This window comes from Cervus elaphus, chromosome 8, assembly GCF_910594005.1.
Source record: "Cervus elaphus chromosome 8, mCerEla1.1, whole genome shotgun sequence".
Lineage (NCBI taxonomy): Eukaryota > Metazoa > Chordata > Mammalia > Artiodactyla > Cervidae > Cervus > Cervus elaphus.
Window position 1 is genome coordinate 5,909,086 of NC_057822.1, and position 19,355 is coordinate 5,928,440.

Sequence of the window (19,355 nt, forward strand, 5' to 3'; positions counted from 1 at the left end):
AACGCCTGGCACATAAAGTTGTTCATACTGAATAGGGGAGAGGCATTAGTCTTGTGCGTTTAACAGTTTGCACTAAACAGAAGTGTATAGCAAAATAGCTTAGTATATAGTATACACCAATGAGAGCATTAGTCGTGTCCAACTCTTTGTAACCCCACGGACTGTAGCCCACCGGGCTCCTCTGTCCATGGAATTCTCCAGGCAAGAATACTGGAGTGGGGAGCCATTCCTTTCTCCAGGAGATCTTCCCGTCCCGACCCAGGGATCAAACCTGGGTCTCTTGAATTGCAGGCAATTCTTTACCGTCTGAGCCACCAGGGAAGCCCATAGCCCATGAAACTACCACCCAAATAAAAACGTAGGCCATTTCCAGCATCCCAGAATGTCCTCTCTTCTAGTTAATACCTACCCCCACCACCAGAGACAATCAACCACTATTCTGGATACAGCCAAAGTTTTAACCAAGAAAAGCTACAGATTTTTTTTTCTAATGTTTCATTTACTTTGTTTTTCTTTTCTCTTTCAGTTGGAGTATAATTGCTTTACAACACTGTGTTAGTTTCTGCCGAACAACAAAGTGAATCAGCCGTGTGTATACATACATCCCCTCTCTCCTGAATCGCTCTCCCCCACCCCTCATCCCACCCCTCGAGCTCATCACAGAGCTCCAAAAGCCGAGGGTTTAGACCGCAGGGAGGAGAATGAATTGGAGCATGAGGCAGGGGACCAGGGGACAGGTACCTGGGCAAAGATCTAGTGGAGCCTGCGTATGGGATGGGGTACCAAGAAAATGCTAGCTGTCGGAGAAGGCCCTTGAGCCAGAGGTCTCAGGGGACCCCTCGTCCAGGAGCCTTGCTGCCCAGGGGAGGGGCAGGAAGCATGCCGGTGGCGTGTAGTCACATGCATCTGGGGCTCTGGGCTGGGCTGGCCCAGCAGGGCCGAAAATGTGGGCAGCTGCCACCCCCGAGCCTTTGATGTGACAGAGATGGAGACACACACACGCCCGACAATTAATTAATTGTGACTTTCACCATGCAGCGGCTGCTTCCTATTGATCTACGCCCGTCTGGAGTGAGAGAGACAATTAGGAGGGAGCACAGTGGCGGCAGCTAATTACCCACAGAATGAAAACCGTGCCTTTCAATTTATTAAACTTTTATCACAAAAATAACCTGGCCACCCCTGCCTGCTGAGAAGCCAAGAGGGGTGCTCTGGAGAGGCACCCCCAGTTAGCCCTCCACAGGGGCTGAAAGCCCTAGCAAGTCACAACCAATTCGTTGTTACAGAAGACCCAGCACACACCTGGGCCATGAGAAACCCAGCCTGGAGGTGGCGGGGAACCAGAACCAACCCCCTCGAGGTTTGGGTTCTGAGTAAAACCAGGCAGCAGAGCAAATGAAAGCAGGCAGAGGGCTTTCAGGAATCCAGAGGCTCAGTAGGAGGCAGGGGCATCCGAGGCAAGCAGCGAAAGCTCTCTGAAGTCACACGGCCCGGCCCCTCAGGTGACAGAGGCGGCCTGGCAGGTGAGCAGGGCCACTGCTTTGCGAGCTTGAAAAGTCAGAGTGAGACAGGATGCAGGAAACCACGTTACCTGTAATTCATCTAATTCATCCCACTAGTGCATGAAACCGGAGTGTTTGGTCACTCTATCTGGACACATTCTTGGAGGGTGGGGGAGGTTGGTGGGAAGAGGACTCTCCTTTTTGCCATTTTTGCTTCCCTTCAAGGGGAGATTATCTCAACCACATGCTAAAGGAAATTCCCTATTCTGGAAGGAAAGAGGTCGGTGAGATCAGGCAGGCACAGACAAGTAATGTAAGGTGTAAAGTAATCAGAGACAGACTTCCCTGGTGGTCCAATGGGTAAGAATTCGACTGTGACACAGGTTCGATCCCTGGTCCAGGAAGATCCCACATGCCGTGGGGCAACTAAGCCCATGGATCATAACTGCTGAAGTCCACCGGGCCCATGGTCTGTTAGGAGCTGGGCTGCACACCAGAAGATGCACAGTTGTGTCCCATGAAACAGGTCCTGAAAAGTTTGGGGACAACTGCCAGAGAGACCATGCTCTGCAACAAGGGAAGCCAACGCAATGAGAGAAGCCCGTGCACCAAACTAGGGAGTAGCCCCACTCACTGCAACTAGAGAAAGGCTGAGCGCAGCAACAAACACCCAATGCAGCCATAAATAAATAATAAATAAACAAGATATGGATGTGAGAATTGCACCATAAAGAAGGCTGAGCAGTGAAGAATCAATGCTTTCAAATCTTAGTGCTTAGAGAAGACTCTTGAGAGTCCTTTGGACTTCAAGGAGATCAAACGAGTCAATCCTAAAGGAAATCAACCCTGAATATTCACTGGAAGGACTGATGCTGAAGCTGAAGCTCCAATACTTTGGCCACCTGATGTGAAGAGCCAACTTACTGGACAAGACCCTGATGCTGGGAAAGATTAAGGGCAGGAGGAGAAGGGGCTGACAGAGGATGAGATGGTTGGATGGCATCACCGACTCAATGAGCATGAATTTGAGCAAAGTCCAGGAGCTAGCAGAGGACAGAGGAGACTGATATGTTGCAGTGCATGGGGTTGCAAAGAGCCAGACACAAGTTAGTGACTAAACAACAACAATAAATAAATATATAAATAAAATTTTAAAAAATCGGTTCAGTTCAGTTGCTCAGTATCCAACTCTACAACCCCATGGACTGCAGCACACCAGGCTTCCCTGTCCATCACCAACTCCAAGAGCTTCCTCAAACTCATGTCCATATTTTAAAAAATAATCAGAGACTTAAGTAAGGGAAAGATGGAGGGTTGGTCAGAAGAAAACACTGGAGGGTAGAGGCAGTTTTCCTCGAGTGGGAGGCATTCAAGGTGAGCCTGGGGGAACATGCGGATCTGTGCTAAGGAGATGGTGCAGAAGGGCTGCCAGGTGGAGGGGAATCACGGCAGTGAAGGCACAGAGCCGAATGGGTAGCAGAATGGTCCGTGGGTCGTGAGATGGGTGGGGGCCTGGCTCCTGGATCATTGGGAACTGGGGACCCTGGCACAGATCTTGGAGAGGCTCCCGAGGTGGTGGCAGTGGTAGGGTCTCGTGAAAGCAGGGACACTAAGGTGTGTTTGTCACCTATGTTCACGACAGCATTTATCACACTAAACAGTCAGAAGATAGAAGTGACCCAAGTTCCACCAACAGATGCATGGATAAATAAAATGTGCATTATACATACAATGAAAGAGTGTTCAGATTTATCAAGGAGGGCAATTCTGACACATGTTAAAACACGGAGGAATTTGGAGGATGTCTCGTGCTAAGTGAAATAAGCCAGTCACGAAAGAATAAATACTGTATGATGCCATTTACATGAGGTATCTAACGTTGTCAGATTCATAGAGACAGAAAATCAAGTACGGTTGCCCAGGGCCGGAGGGAGGGGGGCAGAGAGTTGCAGTGTGATGGGTACAGAGTTTCAGAGTTCTGGAGACAGATGCTGGCAACGGCTGCAGAGCAATGCAAATGTATTTAATGTCACTGGTCACACACTTTACAATGGTCAAAGTGGTTAAAAAAATTTTTTTGTTATGTTTGTTTTGCCATAATTTAGAAAAGAAGAGTGGACAACACATTTGAGTCAGTTCTAATGAGGTGGATGAACCTAGAACCTATCATACAGAGTGAAGCAAGTCAGAAAGAGAAAGACAAATATCATATTCTAACGCATATATATGGAATCTAGAAAAATGGTACTGAAGAATTTGTTTACAGGGCAGCGATGGAGACATACCCATAGAGAATAAACTTATGGCCATGGGGAAAGGGGAGGAGAGGGTGATATGTGCGGGAAGAGTAACATGGAAACTTAAATTACCATATGTAAAAGAGATAGCCAAGGGGAATTTGCTGCATGTCTCAGGAAACTCAAACAGGGTCTGTACCAACCTAGAGGGGTGGGATGGGGGGGAGATGGGAGGGAGGTCCAGAAGGGAGGGGATATAGGTATACCTATGGCTGATTCATGTTGAGGTCTGACAGAAAACAAAATTCTATAAAACAATTCTCCTTCAATTAAAAAAATTAATTAATTAAAAAAAAAAAGAGTGGAGTTTCAAAAGTGGGAAGAGTTGGGAAAAGTGGTCAAGGCAGAGGAAGCAGTGAGGACACAAATTCTAACCCCAAACAGGCTCTGGTGAAAGGCAGGCACAGCTGCCAGACCACGCTTAGGTGCTTCTTAGCTGCGTGTCTTTAGGCAAGCCATGTGCCCTTTCTGAGCTTCCCTTTTCTCTTTTGTGAGACAGAGACAATGCTAGTTATTTCTGTCCTCTTGCAGGGTTGTTGCAAGGGCCAAACGCGGTCGTAATAACAGCTCTTCACTGAGCAAGTACTGCGTGCCAGGCGCTGAGTAAGCCTTTTACACGTATTGACGTGTTGAGTTCTCGCAACAACCCTGTAAAGGTGTGTTTTTATTGTCCCCATTTTACAGGTGAGAAAACCAAGGCTTGAGGAGGGAAGATGCCTGATTCACCTTACACAGCAGATGGAAGTAGAGGAACTGGGACTCAGACTGGAGCTATGATGAGAGCCCAGAGTATCCAGAGGGAGATGCTGAGGTCAGCCCCCTTCCCCGCCCCTCCCCCTCCCATTCCTCTCCCTTCCCCTCCTCCTCCTCCTCCTCCCAGGAAGTGTCCCAAGATTCCTGCATGGTGTGACTTGTTTTACCCATTAGGAGCTCCCACCTCTGGGTTCTATACTCTCTGGCACCTGATAAACTTCCTACTTTGGGAGTTATTTCTACATCTGCCTCCCTGCAACAGAATTTACGCTCTCCAAAGGTGAATCTGGTTATTTCTCATTTTAGAAACCCTGCAGCCCAGCCTAGACTACACAGAACTGATGAAAGTCTGAGCCATGCTGAAGAGTTCAGACAGAGGACAGTGGGGATAAGCGGGAAATGGTGTGGCCTGAAGGGTTCTTTGAGGGTGCTGTCAATGACAATGACAGCCTGAAAATGAAGAGAAGGAAGAAGGTGGTTCAGACTACGAGGCTAGCAGCAATATAACATCATATCATTCTGTGGCAGGCCCACCCTGGGCTGTATGGGTCAGGACAAGGAAGGCAGGCTATGGGAACAACCCACACTTCAGCTTCTCAACAGCACCGAGGTTTACCCATTGCTCCTGCAAAGCCTGTTGTGGTCCAGATGATTCTCCAGGACAGGTGTCCTCCATGGAAACACCCAGTGAGCCAGGCCACTTGGACTCTGTGGCTCCAAGCTTCGCAACACGAGGACTCCACAACAGCGGCAGCAGGACAAGAGCATGTTAGAGGGCTTGTGCCAGCAATGTCCCTTCCGCTCACATGTCATTGCACCGAACTGGTCCCAGATCCCACCCAACTGCTAGGATGAGGTCAGTTCAGTTCAGTCACTCAGTCGTGTCCGACTCTTTGAGACCCCATGGGCTGCAGCACTCCAGGACTCCCTGTCAATTGCCAACTCCCAGAGCTTACTCAAACTCATGTCCACTGAGTCGGTGATACCATCCAACCATCTCATCCCTTTTCCTCCTGCCCTCAATCTTTCCCAGCATCAGGGTCTTTTCAAATAAGTCAGCTCTTTGCATCAAGTGACCAAAGTATTAGAGTTTCAGCCTCAACATCAGTCCTTCCAATGAATATTCAGGACTGATCTCCTTTAGGATGGACTGGTTGGATCTCCTTGCAGTCCAAGGGACTCTCAAGAGTCTTCTCCAGCACCATAGTCCAAAAGCATCAATTCTTCGGTGCTCAGCTTTCTTCACAGTCCAACTCTCACATCCATACATGATATGGGAAAAACCATAGCTTTGACTAGACGGACCTTTGTTGGCAAAGTAATGTCTCTGCTTTTTAATATGCTGTGTAGGTTGGTCATAGCTTTTCTTCCAAGGAGCAAGCATCTTTTAATTTCATGGCTGCAGTCACCATCTGCAGTGATTTTGGAGCCCCCCAAACTAAAGTCTGCCACTGTTTCCACTGTTTTTCCATCTATTTGCCATGAAGTGATGGGACCAGATGCCATGATCTTAGTTTTCTGAATGCTGAGCTTTAAGACAACTTTTTCACTCTCCTCTTTCACTTTCATCAAGGGGCTCTTTAGTTCTTCACTCTCTGCCATAAGGGTGGTGTCACCTGCATATCTGAGGTTGTTGGTATTTCTCCTGGCAATCCTGGGGAAGTACAATTCCACATGTACAGAAGCTCTTAATATCTCCGCGATATGTGACAAACATTTCACATATCATACCTCATATAACCCTCCTGATGATTCCCGAGCACACACAACCCTGGGGCAGTCAGTAGAGCTGAGCTCGAGGCCTTGGGCTCTGGAGTAAGATCTGAGTTCAGATCCAAGTTCTACTGCCAAACAAGTGATGTCTTGGCTCCATAGGTGGTGAGCTCCCTGTCACAGGAGGTATACAAGCAGAAGCTGAATGACCACCTTGATCATCATCGTAATTGTACATTAATGTGAGAAGAGATATCTCCCAGAAGATACCTTCATTTTATTTACTTTAAAATTATGTTTATGGAAATAAAAATTATATACAGTGAAATACATATAATTTAAATGTGCTATTTGGTGAGTTTTGACAAACACGTACACCTGTGCCCCTGACACCCCAGTGTAGACATAAAACATTTCCATCACTCAGAAAATTTCCTCTTGCTCCCTCCCTGCTCCCCTCCAGAATCTCTTTAAAGAATGAGGCTTAATTCTGAGAGAGGGCTTGACAAAGGTGGGGTCTCATCAAAGCCTGGATGAGGACGAGTTGGGTAAAGTACCCGGGGCGTGTTTAAGGAGGTGCTCATCCTCAGGATCAGTTCTGCAGTCACACAGTCCTGAGTGAATGCCTCAAATTTTCTCCCATGCGGCAATCACTCTCCTTACCCTAGTCCAGGTCCAAAATTTTTAGCAAGGCAGGAGTAATATGCTGGCCAAAAAGTCCTTAAAATAGTTTTGAAAAACCCAAATGAACTTTTTGGCCAACCAAATATACCTGGAAACAGAAGGGAAGGGCCATTCTGGAAGCCTTCCAAGTTACATGTCACAAGGATGACTGCACCCCTGAAAGCTAAACCAGACACCCATGAGCCCCTCGAGGGGTCGTAGCCTTGACTCGGGAGCACGTAGCCCACACGGATTGCGATGCTTTCTGATAAGAGTTCCCACTTGCTGAACACCCAAGTGCCAGGCCAGGGTAAAGGCTTTATGTCTGTCCAGCGCCCCGTACGAGCCTAAAAGTGTATCTTTGTATCCCCATCTTTCAATGAGAAAACTGAGGTTCAGGAAGGTGGGAGTGACTTGCCTGGGGTCACGTGAGCAAGGACCAGTGGTGTGATTCAAAGACAGTCCTCCCTGAGCCTCTTTCTCCCGCTGCCTCCCCGCAGAGCTCCAGACACAAGGACTGCCGGTGTGCAGGGGAGCCCCAAAGGCAAGCCCCCCACTCCTACGTTGACCCCTCCGATCCCCATAAACTTGAGGGGCCAGGCCCCCCTGCAGCTGGGGCCAGCATCGTCCATCACCCAGAGCCTGTCCCTGCTTTGCAGCTGGGCACCCCCGGCTCTGACAGCCTTTCCCTGGAGCCCGAGGGGTGGTTTGCAAACTACCGATGTATTTGCATACTCCTTAGGAAAAGCCTGCTCTTTTCCCACCTGCAGCAAACTCCAGGCTGATTACTTTCTCCCCATGCTGGAGAGTTAATTACTCTCCCGCGTAGACCGGGTGTTTATTTGTAATCAGCAGAGGGCTGGAAGGAGGGGGAGGGAACCGGCTAAAGCAGCTGTCATTTGCCCAGATTCTGAAGCCGCCCTGTGGGGGCAAAAATGAGGAGGAGCCCCTCACAGCAGACCCGCACCCAGATCCCGGCTCTGCCCCTGGGATTGACCCCCTTTTCAGGGAAAGGAGAAGGGCGATTGGACCTGAGGTAGGGGCGTGGGGGACAGTTGTGAGCTGCTGCGAGAGGCTGGTGGGATGGAGACAGAGGCTCAGAACATCGCCATGAAGAAAGCAGCGCCTGGACCACAGGAGCAGGACATTGTCTACCCCAGACACCTTCCAGGACTGCCTTAGGGTGAGGCCGGGGGACAGAATCCCACCCCCAGAGACCAGAGACTGAAGCAGCTCTGCTGGGAAAGTGAAAGTCGCTCGGTTGTGTCCCGACTCTTTGCGAACCCATGGACTATAAAGTCCATGCAGTTCTCCAGGCCAGAATACTGGAGTGGGTAGCCTTTCCCTTCTCCAGGGGCCCTTCCCAACCCAGGGATCGAACCCAGGTCTCCCACATTGCAGGCAGATTCTGTACCAGCTGACACCAGGGAAGCCCTGCTGGGTGACGCGGGATATTGATTGCCCTCTCTGAGCCTCTGTCCGCCCATCAGTTCACTGGTGCCCTGGTGGGCAGTCACCTGAACCAGGCAGGGGCCGTGAAGAGCATCCATCCCTACTCAGAGGTAAGAAATACTCCTGAAATTCCCAGGTTGGAAATGATCTCAGCTCAGGGGAGATTTAGTGATCTTCCCTCCAGCAGCCTCCCTCTCACCCTGGCCCAACCCAACAAGCCTGGACTTTCCTCCTTTCTCCTACTCTGATCAAGGTGTCTGGAGACCCTTCAGCACCTGATCCCCACGCGTCAGAAGCAGAAGGCAGGCTCAGCCCACGTGTCAAGATTGGACAGACTCCCAGTTGCTGTCAGAGCTCCAGAAAGGTGCTGGACAGCCTGCCTCAAGCAAGCAAGGCACCTATGAAAATCACGGAGTCTCTGGGCCCCACCCCAGAAATTCTGTTCAGGACATAGGAGTGCAACTTGATTAATGGTATCCTTAACCAGCTCCCCAATGGGACTCTGACCCAGGGAACTACTATTTTGGTTCAACTCCTCCCTCTTTTTTCTTTTTTTTTTACAATTAGGGAAACAGAGGCCCAGAGGGGTGATCTGTCCATGGACACCCACAGAACTGGGAGTCCCCTGCCTCCAGCCCATAGTGGCCTCTCCTGATGAAAATCTAAGGCAGGAAGAGACGTGGTGATGATGTGGAGGGGTCAGAGCGAGGGAACCTGGCTGGGGTTCTTGGCTCGCCCACGGGAATGGGGATCTTGGAGACACTAGGTAGAGATGAAGGCACCTCTTCCCCTTTGCCCTGGGAGGCAGAGAGGTGCACACCTTCAGCCCACTCCTTCCTACCAAGACAGGCTTCCTCATGAGCCAGGGAAAGGAGGGAGAGCAGCCACTCACAGGCTGTGTGACCACTGTAGGCTGCCAGGTAAAATACAGGATGAAAAAATGTATATATTTTAGTATAAGTGTATCCTATGCATAGTGTTGTTTATCTGAAATTCAAATTGAACAGGTCATCCTGTATTTTTATTTGTTAAATCTGGCAATACTTTGGCCACCTGATGTGAAGAGCTGACTCCTTGGAAAGGACCCTGATGTGGGGAATAATTGAGGGCAAGAGAAGAAGGGGGTGACAGAGGATGAGATGGTTGGATGGCATCCCTGACTCAATGGACATGAGTTTGAGCAAACTGCAGGAGATAGTTAAGGATAGGGAAGCCTGGTGTGCTGCAGTCCGTGGGTCGCAAAGAGTCAGACACAACTGAGCGACTGAACAACAAAATCTGGCAACCCTAGACCCATGAATCACTTTACCTCTATGAGACTTAATTTCTTCATCTTGAAAAATGAGATAATACACTACCCTGTAAGGATACTGTGTAAGTTAAGTAAGATGATATAAGTAAAATACTTGGCACAGGGGAGGTAAATTTGTGAAGTTGGCAAGTCTTGCCTTCAGAGTCCCCATACCCAATATTTTCATCTCCACCATTCCTCTCTCCCTTCCAGAGTTCTGTTTTAGATCTGCAGGATTCCAGTGAACATCTTCCGAAAGCTACCTGATGCGGTGGGAATTACCACCTTCTGGCTATGTGACCTTGGACAAGTTGCTTACCCTCTCTGAGCTTCATCTGTAAAAGGACCTTATCATAGTATTACCTCCTTAGGGTTGCAATGACAAAATTAGTGTATAAAACACTAGTATTGAGTCTAGCAGCAGGGCTCACTAATTAGAGCCCATTAACACCTTGCACTAAGACACACCTTTATTTTCATTGTTTAACAGAACATCCTTTATCCCCAGGGAAAGAATGAGTCAAGGTGGAGCTGCAGGCCCAGCGATAGGAAAACAGGGAGACGTTTCCGCATGGTGAGCAGGGGTGAGGATCTAAAGGTGGGGTGGGGTGGAGACTTTGCCCGGCCTCTCTCCTTGCATCCCTGTGATCTTCTTGGAAGCTCGCATGAACCAGGCCTTCTGGGTACCACATTCCCGGGATGTGGGATCCAGACATCCCTCAGGATGCAGACCAGGCCTCCACCAGGCAGAAGTGTGTCCTCCTGGCTGGCTCCCACAGACGGCACTATCTGTTTTCCAAACTCGCTCCTAATCTTCCTAATCTTTTTACATCTCACCTGCCTGCATGCCCGGTGGCTTCCATTAGCGCCTTTCCAGCCCGATCTGCAATCTCCATCTTGGGAACGTCTCCAAGAGCAGCTCCACCTGGCTCCCGGCAGGCTTGGCTTCTCCCTCCTGGGCAGCCAGGATGCTGCTCTCCAGATGCAGCCAGCCATTAGGGGAGCTTGTTTGCTTTTTTTTTTTCCCCGTATTTTTCTTACTCTTCCCCACAAAATTATTTTTGCTGTGTTTGGTCTTCTTTTTACTCCCCCCCAGCCCCCGCCCAAACTTCTCAACTGGTCTCCTTGCATGGGCAGCCCTGAGTAGCATGTGAGAATTTTGCCAAGTGCCTGCCATGCACCGGATTCAAACAACACTGATCAGAAGCCTCGTCCCAGTCTGAGGGGTCAATGTCATCCCCAAACACCGTGTTCTCCCCTGCAAGAGCACGCACAGCAGAAAGGGGGGAGATGCTGAATTTGGATCCATGCTGCCTCCATCTCCACAACAAATTATTTGTCGTTTTGCGATCCCCTCCGTTTTTCATAAAACAATCCCCCGAAGCTCTTTTATCTGCTGAGAGAGGCAAAGAATAAAGTGCAGGCGCTGAAGACGTGTGGCGGTTTCTGACAGTTCCCTCCCCAATTCCCAAACACTCCCCGCACGGAAAGAGAAACCCTGATCTTACGGGGGAGGGAAGGAGAATGGAAGGAGAGATTCTGAAGGCCCCCAGAGGAGGGGAAGGATTTCTCGAGAAAGACAAGATTAAGACAATCTCCATAATAAAGAGCCGGCCAGGAGAAGGAGAAAAAGTGGATCAGGTAGTGAGTCTGGAGGTCTGTGTTTCTGATGGAGAGGGGGGTGCAGGGTAGCAGATGAGAGTGAAGGGGCGTCCGTATCAATGCCGTGTCCCCTTCTTGGGGTTCAGACAGTACCGTGGGGATATGAACACACCCGTTCACAGGATAGCACAGGGAGCAGGATTGTACGAGAATGTTCTTAGGTTTTTTTCATCATAACCAAACATTTCCATGAAAAGGAGCAGGGCTACACGAAATGCGCTGCACACGTACCACAGAGTACTACTCAGCGATAAAACCGAACCGGCATGAAGCAAAAGCAAGGCTGAATCTCACAAGCATGTGAAACGAAAGAAGCCAGACGCAAAAGACACTGAGGAATTCTATTTACGTGAAGTTTAAGAACAGGTAGAAGTGACCCGTGGTGAGAGAGGTCGAAGCGCTGGTCTCTTTGCGGGTAGAAGGGAATACAGTCGTCCCTTGGTATCTGCAGGGGATTGGTTTCAGAACATCCCTGTGTCCCCTTGGAGACCCAAATCCAAGGATGCTCAAGTCTCTTCTATAAAATGGCATAGCATTTGCATATAACCTACACACATCCTCTTGTATACTTTTAATCCTTTCTAGATTACTTATAATACCTAATACAATGTAAATGCTATGTAAATAATTGTAAATACAATGCAAATGGTAGTAAATAGTTGCCTGCATGTGGCAAATTCAGGTTTTGCTTTTTGGGGAACTCGCTGAAATTCTTTTCAAATATTTTTGATCCGTGGTTGGTGGGATCGGCGGATGCGGACACTGAGGGCTGACGGTAATACGAGAGGCACGAGGCAAGTCGCTGGGGTGATGGAAATGTTCTGTGTTTTGATCTGGGTGTGGTAAAGGGTGTCTTCATTTACATAAAAAGCCATTGAACGGGGTCACTTAAGATTTGTGCATTTTACTGTGTGAAAATAATACCTCCGTGTTTTTAAGTGCAATACAAGAACTTTAGAGTTATATTATATACACATTTGACTATCTGCATTTTGCCTAATAAAATTCAGAGAGAAAGAACTAAAGATAACTACCCATTACAATACGGCAAGGGAAAAAAAATTAAAAATAAAATACGGCAAGGGCTGCTCTCCATCCTTGTTGCTTCAGACCCTCAAGGAGCCTATTCTGTAGCATGTACCTGTGGGCCCCGACCCCCCATCTCCAACCCCCCACCCCTAACCAACCCCACCCCACCGCTCCCCCAACCTCCCACCACTGTCTGCCTCAGATCCAGAGCCTCTTGTGGTCTAAACACCTCACCACTGAGTACAGCTCCAGTCTTTAAAGATTTAATTTTTTTAAAAGGGTGTATACATTAGCCAACTGATACTCCATTGAAGGACTAGAAATCTGTTCTAATGTCAAGGCTCAAAGTAACCACACAGAACTATCCCGAAACAGTAATATGGTCTTCAACATGGTGCTTTCCTAAGAATTTTTCTCCAAGGGTGAAATTGACCACTGACAATTACTGCTTCATATGCTGATTTTGGAACGCAAACTTTGAGTGGGAGGTGATGACTCCACCAGAAAGAATCTGAGTAATTTAGAAATTATTTCTCTGATGACCCCCAGACCCTTTGTTGCAGGAAGGAGGACCCCTTCCAGGGCCCGAAACTGGGCTCTTGTCTAACAGTCAGAAATGAATTGTCTGAGGAGACACATGTGCTGACAAAGCAAGAGATTTTATTGGGAAAGGGCACCCGGGCGGAGAGCAGGAGGGTAAGGGAACCCAGGAGAACTGCTCTGCGCCTGGCTCACAGTCTTGGGTTTTATGGTGATGGGACTAGTTTCCGGGTGGTCTTTGGCCAAACATTCTAGTTCAGAGTCTTTGCTCAGCCAAGATGGATGCTAACGAGAGGGATTCTGGGAAGTGGCGGACAGGCAGTGTCTCCTCTCAACCTTTCCCGAACTCTTCCGGTTGGTGGTGGCTTACTAGTTCCGTGTTCCTTATCAGGATCTCCTGTCATAAAACAACTCATGCAAATGGTTACTGTTGCCTGGCCAGGGTGGGCGGTTTCAGTCAGTGTGCTTCCCCTAACACCTTGACTGCTCTCTGGGATGGGGCTCCTGGATCCCGACCTCACAAGCATGACAAGGGGTTTCCTCTCATTCCTTCACTCCCGCTTCCCCTCCAGGACCTTGAGCTCTGGAGAAAATGAAAAAGACACCCTCCTCTTCTGAATGAAGGTGTCCCAGCTGTGACATTCATAGGCCTACTGCTGACCCATTACTTTTCACACTAATGATATGTTCATTATTATCGATGCCTTTTATTTCTTGGGAAGTGTTTATACTCTTGCAACAGCCTGATAAGTGAAATCATCCAACACTAGGAAATAAGGCAAATAGATAACTGGTGTCCTTTCAAAGTCAAATTAGAGTCGTGTCTAACAAGCCCTCCTAAGGGTCACCTGACACTCCAGGGGAATGTCACTTTGCTTGACTTATTATTTACTATTGATTAGGGCCCAGGCTCTGTAAAGATAGCTGTTAGCTGGTAGAAAACTGATAAGTTGCCAATTATTTTTGTCTGGTAGAGATGCAAATGATTTCTTTCCAGTAGAGTAGATAACTCCAACTTGATGATTTTATTGTCCTAAAGAGCACTAACCAGTTTTGTAACTACCTTAGCAACCTATGAATATTCCAGAATTCTTGGGGTTTTTTTTTTTTGTTATTGTTTTTTTCACTGAATCTCTCTCACCCTAAAGAGGTATATATAATTTTTTTCCTCATATCCTTCATTGAACAAGCTTTGTTCCTTCATTTATAAACTGCAAAAGAAAACTAACACATGCTCCCTATGTATTTCTTTTTTAAAATATTTATTTATTTATTTGGCTGCATTGGGTCTCAGTTGCAGCACTTGGGATCTTTGATCTTAGTTGTGGCAGGTGGGATCTAGTTCCCTGACCGTGGTTGAACCCAGGCCCCCTGCATTGGTAGCACAGAGTCTCAGCCACTGGACTGCCAGGGGAGCCCCTCACTATATATTTCTATATGAATTGTGCATTTAATATTTTGAAAATTATACTCTGAGAAGCCTTTCGTAGTATTTGTTTTATCCTCATGCCAACTCTGTCATTTTCTATATAATCTTGGCAAAGTCTTTCTGTTTCTGATCCTCAGTTTCTTCATCTGTAAAATGGGAGCAGTCAGGCTGACCATTCTGGCTCTGACACAGTATTTCTAACTTCTCTTGCAGGGAGGCAAGATTGACACAATGCAATCAAAGAAGAGGATGCTGGAAGGGATGTTACAGACCAGCCTCCCTGCTTCCTCCCTCATCTTCTCCCTCATCTTGAGAAAGTGAGGTTCAGAGAGGTTAGGTAACTGGCCCAAGGTCACACAGATATTATTTATAATGATGACTTATTTTAATGTGGTATTTGACAGTATAAACTTCCTTATGTGGGCGTGCATGCATGCTAAGTCACTTTGGTCATGTCCAACTCATTCTGATCCTATGGACTGCAGCCTGCCAGGCTCCACTGTCCATGCGATTCTTCAGGCAAGAATACTGGAGTGGGTTGCCATGCTCTCCTCCAGGAGATCTTCCCGACCCAGGGATCGAACCCTCATCTCTTATGTCTCCTACGTTGGTAGGCAGGTTCTTTACCACTAGCGCCACCTAGGAAACATAAACTTCCTTATATATTCATATAATCCCTTGGCAGCCCACCAAAGGGACTGTATCATCCCCATTTTACAGGTAAAGAAGCTCAAGGTCCAGAGAAGTGATGTGGCTTGCCCAAGCTCATAGAGAGGTGCTAGCTCCCCTGAGCCCCTGAATCCTGAGGAGCAGGAAAGGGGCTGGCAGTACGAGCTGTGGGCCCCCACCCTTAAGCCAGAGCATCCCCCCCTTGCTTGTATGCACATTGTCTGTCACACAAGATTGCAAGAAAAAGGGAGTCTCAGAGTCTTGAAAACCCTGGTCCTAGACTGCCTTCACCTGCCCAGGTGCAACAACCCTCCCCCTTCTCCTCTTCCTCTCCTCCTCCCTCTGGAAAATGAGACAAAGCAACGACAGCAAGGACAAAACATGGCCATGGGGAGAAGCAGAAAGACGTATTCAGCCAGGCCTGAACACACTGGCCTCCGATCTGGGGGAGACAGAATCACCCAGTCTAAAGAAAAGCGTTCTCAGGCTGGCAACAACAAAGGGAGCTGGGTTGACAGGTAGTGAGCCCCCCATCGGTGACCATGAGCAAGGCTGGACAACCCCTCCAAATGCTGACAGCAGTTCTCTAGGTGGGCATTTATTGCTGATTTTCATTTTTTGATTTTTAAATGTTGATCAAAGCTGATTATTAAGTGTCCAGGGTTTTGTATGTGTATTATGTCTCTAAAACTTTATACTGTTCAACAAAGGAGAATCTGTGGTTTCCAACTTATGAACAATAACCAAAACCAGACTGAGGCCCCAGGAAGTCAAGCACAGTCCCAAGGACATGCGGCAAGGAAGTGGCAGTCTAGAAAGCTGGTGACCAAGCCTCTCACGACTGCATCACAGTTCTTGTCTCTTCACGCTTTTTTGTATTACCAAGCTTTTGGCAATGAATACATGCTGCTTCCGCGATTATGAAAAAGTCTAACAAGTCACTGATTTGAGAGAAGGTTCCTTCTACCCTGCTGCTCCGTGTCTCCGGCAGCCTCACTGTCCCGCCCAGGGCCCACTCCTCCGCCCCCATCCCTGCAGCCTCCCGCCTCGCTGTCCCTGTGCTTGCGCCCGTGTGGTTGGGCTAGGATGTCCATTGTTGCAGTCTTGCTGAGGTCTGCTCAAAATGTCCCTTGCTGGCCTCTGGCCCCTGGGGCGGATCCAGGGAAGGAGAAGGAGAAGTGGGAAGGGATGTGAAACTTGGCCCCGGGCCAGCACCGCCCTGCTGGGTGTCCCACAGGGGTCCCCGCGTGAAGGACCAGAGTATCCAGTGCGCTGAAGACTGGACGCAGGTGAGGCCACCACTGGATGGGGAAGGGGGCTGTGACGTTTAGCGAGCCAGGGGAGGTGGCCCAGGAGACTGGACCGGGCAGGGAGGGAGGGAGAGTGCTGCTACCTGGTTCTGTGCCAAGACAGGGCCGGGGGGCACTGGTCCAGGACCCAGAACAAGTGGGTTGTTCTGGGGGGACCTTGACTCCAGAGGCTTGGGGGGAGGCTGGGAGGTAGCCACAGAGCCATCAGCTCTAACCAGAATTCCTGGATCCTGGCTGGGAAAAGGCTGGGGTGTCAGAGCCCAACAGAGGGGTCCCGCAGAGGGGCCCAGGAGGTGACAGTCAGCTCTCTGTCCTCCAGTGGGTGCTAAGAGGTTCCACGTGTGGGGAGGAGGGGGCAGATGTGTGTGTCAGCTGTTTGTGAATTCCAGTGTGGATGTGCAACTCTGCCATCTGGGTGAGAGAGTGTTAATTAAACAGGGAGCGGGCACTCAATAAATATTTATTCAAAGGAACTGATCATCTGCAGGGAGTATATGACTGTGTGTGTCCAGGTAAGTGAGGGATGGAGTGTGTCAGTCGGACTGTCCAGGGGTGTGTGGTGGACTTTTAACTTTGCTTATTGTGTTGTGTAGGTGTCTGAGGTCTAGAAGCTGTGTTCGTGTGTCTGAGTGTGTAACCCTATGGGTATGTTCAGTTGTGTGTGTCAGTCTGCATGAGTTTGTGGTTCTGTGTATATGCTGGGGGGTCCTTGGAGCTGGGTGGAGAGTGGACTTCAAAGGCCCTGGGTGGGGTATGTGTGCAATGGTCAGGGACATATATAGATATCATGGGGGGGGCGTGGTTCAAGCGTGTGAGTTGGGTGTGAACGAGTGTGTGATGTCCAGCCTGCCCAGGCCCTGCTCTTGTCTCCACAGCGGGACCATGGAAGTCCCCCAGGGCTGGCTGGTGATCAGCGTGCTGGCCATCTCCCTGGCCTCCTCTATGACCCAGGACGTGTGCCGAGCCCCGGATGGGAAGGACGGGAATGCAGGAATACCTGGCCGACCCGGACGGCCAGGCCTCAAGGGGGAGCGGGGGGAGCCGGGTAAGCCCTCCCTCAGGACCCCAGCCCCTCATCGCTGGGCCTGGGCTGGCCTCCTGGAGGTGGGGGCTCAGGGCGGCAGTGAGAAGCAGAGGCGTCCACCTGGGCCCCCACAGGAAGCCCCTCAGTCTGCTTGGTCCCAGGGCCCAGCCTTCTCCCAGGGCCATTTACCCAGCCCCCCGGGCCTCTCTGTATCCCCCTTAACTGCCACATCCTCTCTCTTTGGCCTTGCCGTCCTCCTCTGGAGAGTAGGCCACTTCAAGCAAGGCCTATGAAAGGTCCTAAAGCTGTGCCCAGCCTTGGTCTTTGTTCAATCACCAGAAAGACGAATGCCCTAGTTTTTAGATTTGAGAGCCCTTGTCTTGCTGTGTGACCTTGAGTGAGTTACTCACCCTCTCTGAGCCTCAGTTGCCTCATCTGTAAAAGGGAGAAAGACCCCACCTAGCATGTGGAGAGGGATCAATCCATAACAACTGTCGTTTTTGCTTCCAGCTTCCCTGCAAGCCTGTCCCTGCTTCCCCCTTCCCTGCCCCTTCAAGCTTCAGAAACTCTCATATTCAAGAAAAAAGGCCAAGGGTGAAGGAAAAGGGAGGAGGGCAAGACCAGAGCCAGAAAAGATGGTCTCGTGTAATCACCCTGAGACTCCCAGTCCATAGACCACCAGAAAGATCTGCACAGGCATTTGCAGTGATCTGCACCCAGACATCCTACAGGTAGCCCCTGCATCTGAAGAAGTCAAGGTCAATGGCCTAGTGGGGGACAGGGAGAGGTGTGGAGTGCCCAGCTGTGGGCAGGAATGCAGTGAAGCCAGTGGACCGCCTTTTCCCAGAACCTGATCCTTCCCCAAGTGTCTGTTCAATTTCTCTTCATTGTACAGATAAACAAGCTGGGGCTCAGAGAGGTTGAGACACTTGTCCAAGATCACACAGAACCAGTCAGAATCAATCAGGCCCAGACACTCCCCTACCCTCTTATCCCACAGCTATCTGGGGCCCCAGCCACCTCCCTGAGGTCTGGAGGATACCAAACTCTCAGTCCCAACCTAACCTTTTCCCTACAGGGGCCCCTGCCATCCAGACGGGGATCCGTGGCCTTAAAGGAGACCAGGGTGACCCTGGACCCCCTGGAAATCCAGGCAGAATGGGCTACCCAGGACCCGCTGGTCCCATGGGGCCCCCTGGCCTCCCGGGGTTGAAGGGCACCAAAGGGAACCCCGGAAACATCAAGGACCAGCCGCGGCCAGCCTTCTCGGCCGTGAGACCGAACCCTCTGACGAGAGACAACGTGGTCATCTTCAGAGAGGTCATCACCAACCAGGAGAATGTGTACCAGAACAACACGGGCAGGTTCCACTGCTCTGTCCCAGGCTACTACTATTTCACCTTCCAGGTGGTGTCCAAGTGGGACCTCTGCCTGTCCATCAGGTCCTCTGGGAGGGGCCAGATCCAGCCCTTGGGCTTCTGTGACTTCAACAGTAAGGAATTCTTGCAGGTGGTGTCTGGAAGCACGGTGCTGCATCTCCAGCAGGGAGACCAGGTCTGGATTGAAAAAGATGCCAGTAGGGGCCGCATTTACCACAGCCCAGAGGTCGATAGCATCTTCAGTGGCTTCCTCATCTTCCCATCCACTTGAGCAGGGAAGACCAACCCCCCCACCCCCGGTCCCCATCGTGGCCTCTGCATCCTGCTGTGTGACCCTGGCCCACTCACTCCAGCTCTCGGGCCATCTCTGCTCTGCCCTATCAAGTGGGTGTTCTGTTGCTTTAGCTGCCTGAACGGAGATCATGTCTTAGAACTCTTCCTGGAATAAATATCTGAATCCACATCTGCTGAGCCTGAAGTTCACTGGCTACCTTGGGCATTGGGAGGGAGGCTGAAGAATGACAACAGTTATTTAAGTGCTTACAAGGCAGGCCCATATTTAGCATTTTACAGTGTATATTTAGCAGGTCCTGGGAGCCTCATCAGCCTGGACTCAAATCCTGGGCCACCATTTGCTTAAAT

At 49.7% G+C, this 19,355-nt stretch overlaps 1 protein-coding gene across 2 annotated transcripts; it reads left to right on the forward strand.

Moving 5' to 3' along the window:
• Positions 1-16,140: 16,140 nt before the first annotated feature.
• C1QA (complement C1q A chain) lies at positions 16,141-19,176 on the forward strand. Of its 2 annotated transcripts, none has more exons than XM_043909165.1 (3): positions 16,141-16,289; positions 17,186-17,355; positions 18,413-19,176. In XM_043909165.1, the coding sequence occupies exons 2-3, from the start codon at positions 17,193-17,195 to the stop codon at positions 18,982-18,984; spliced, it is 735 nt and encodes a 244-aa protein (XP_043765100.1). In that variant the 5' UTR covers positions 16,141-16,289; positions 17,186-17,192; the 3' UTR covers positions 18,985-19,176. The 2 variants fall into 2 exon arrangements, with proteins under 2 accessions (XP_043765100.1, XP_043765099.1); XM_043909164.1 differs by lacking the exon at positions 16,141-16,289 and adding an exon at positions 16,685-16,822.
• The last annotated feature ends 179 nt before the right edge of the window (positions 19,177-19,355 follow it).

What these genes read in the sequence shown, in the direction of transcription:
- C1QA (XM_043909165.1), top strand. Translation starts at nt 17,193, where the DNA reads ATGGAAGTCCCCCAGGGCTGGCTGGTGATCAGCGTGCTGGCCATCTCC. An exon ending in GGGGGAGCGGGGGGAGCCGG is followed by an intron (nt 17,356 to 18,412) that starts GTAAGCCCTCCC and finishes TTTTCCCTACAG; the next exon opens with GGGCCCCTGCCATCCAGACG.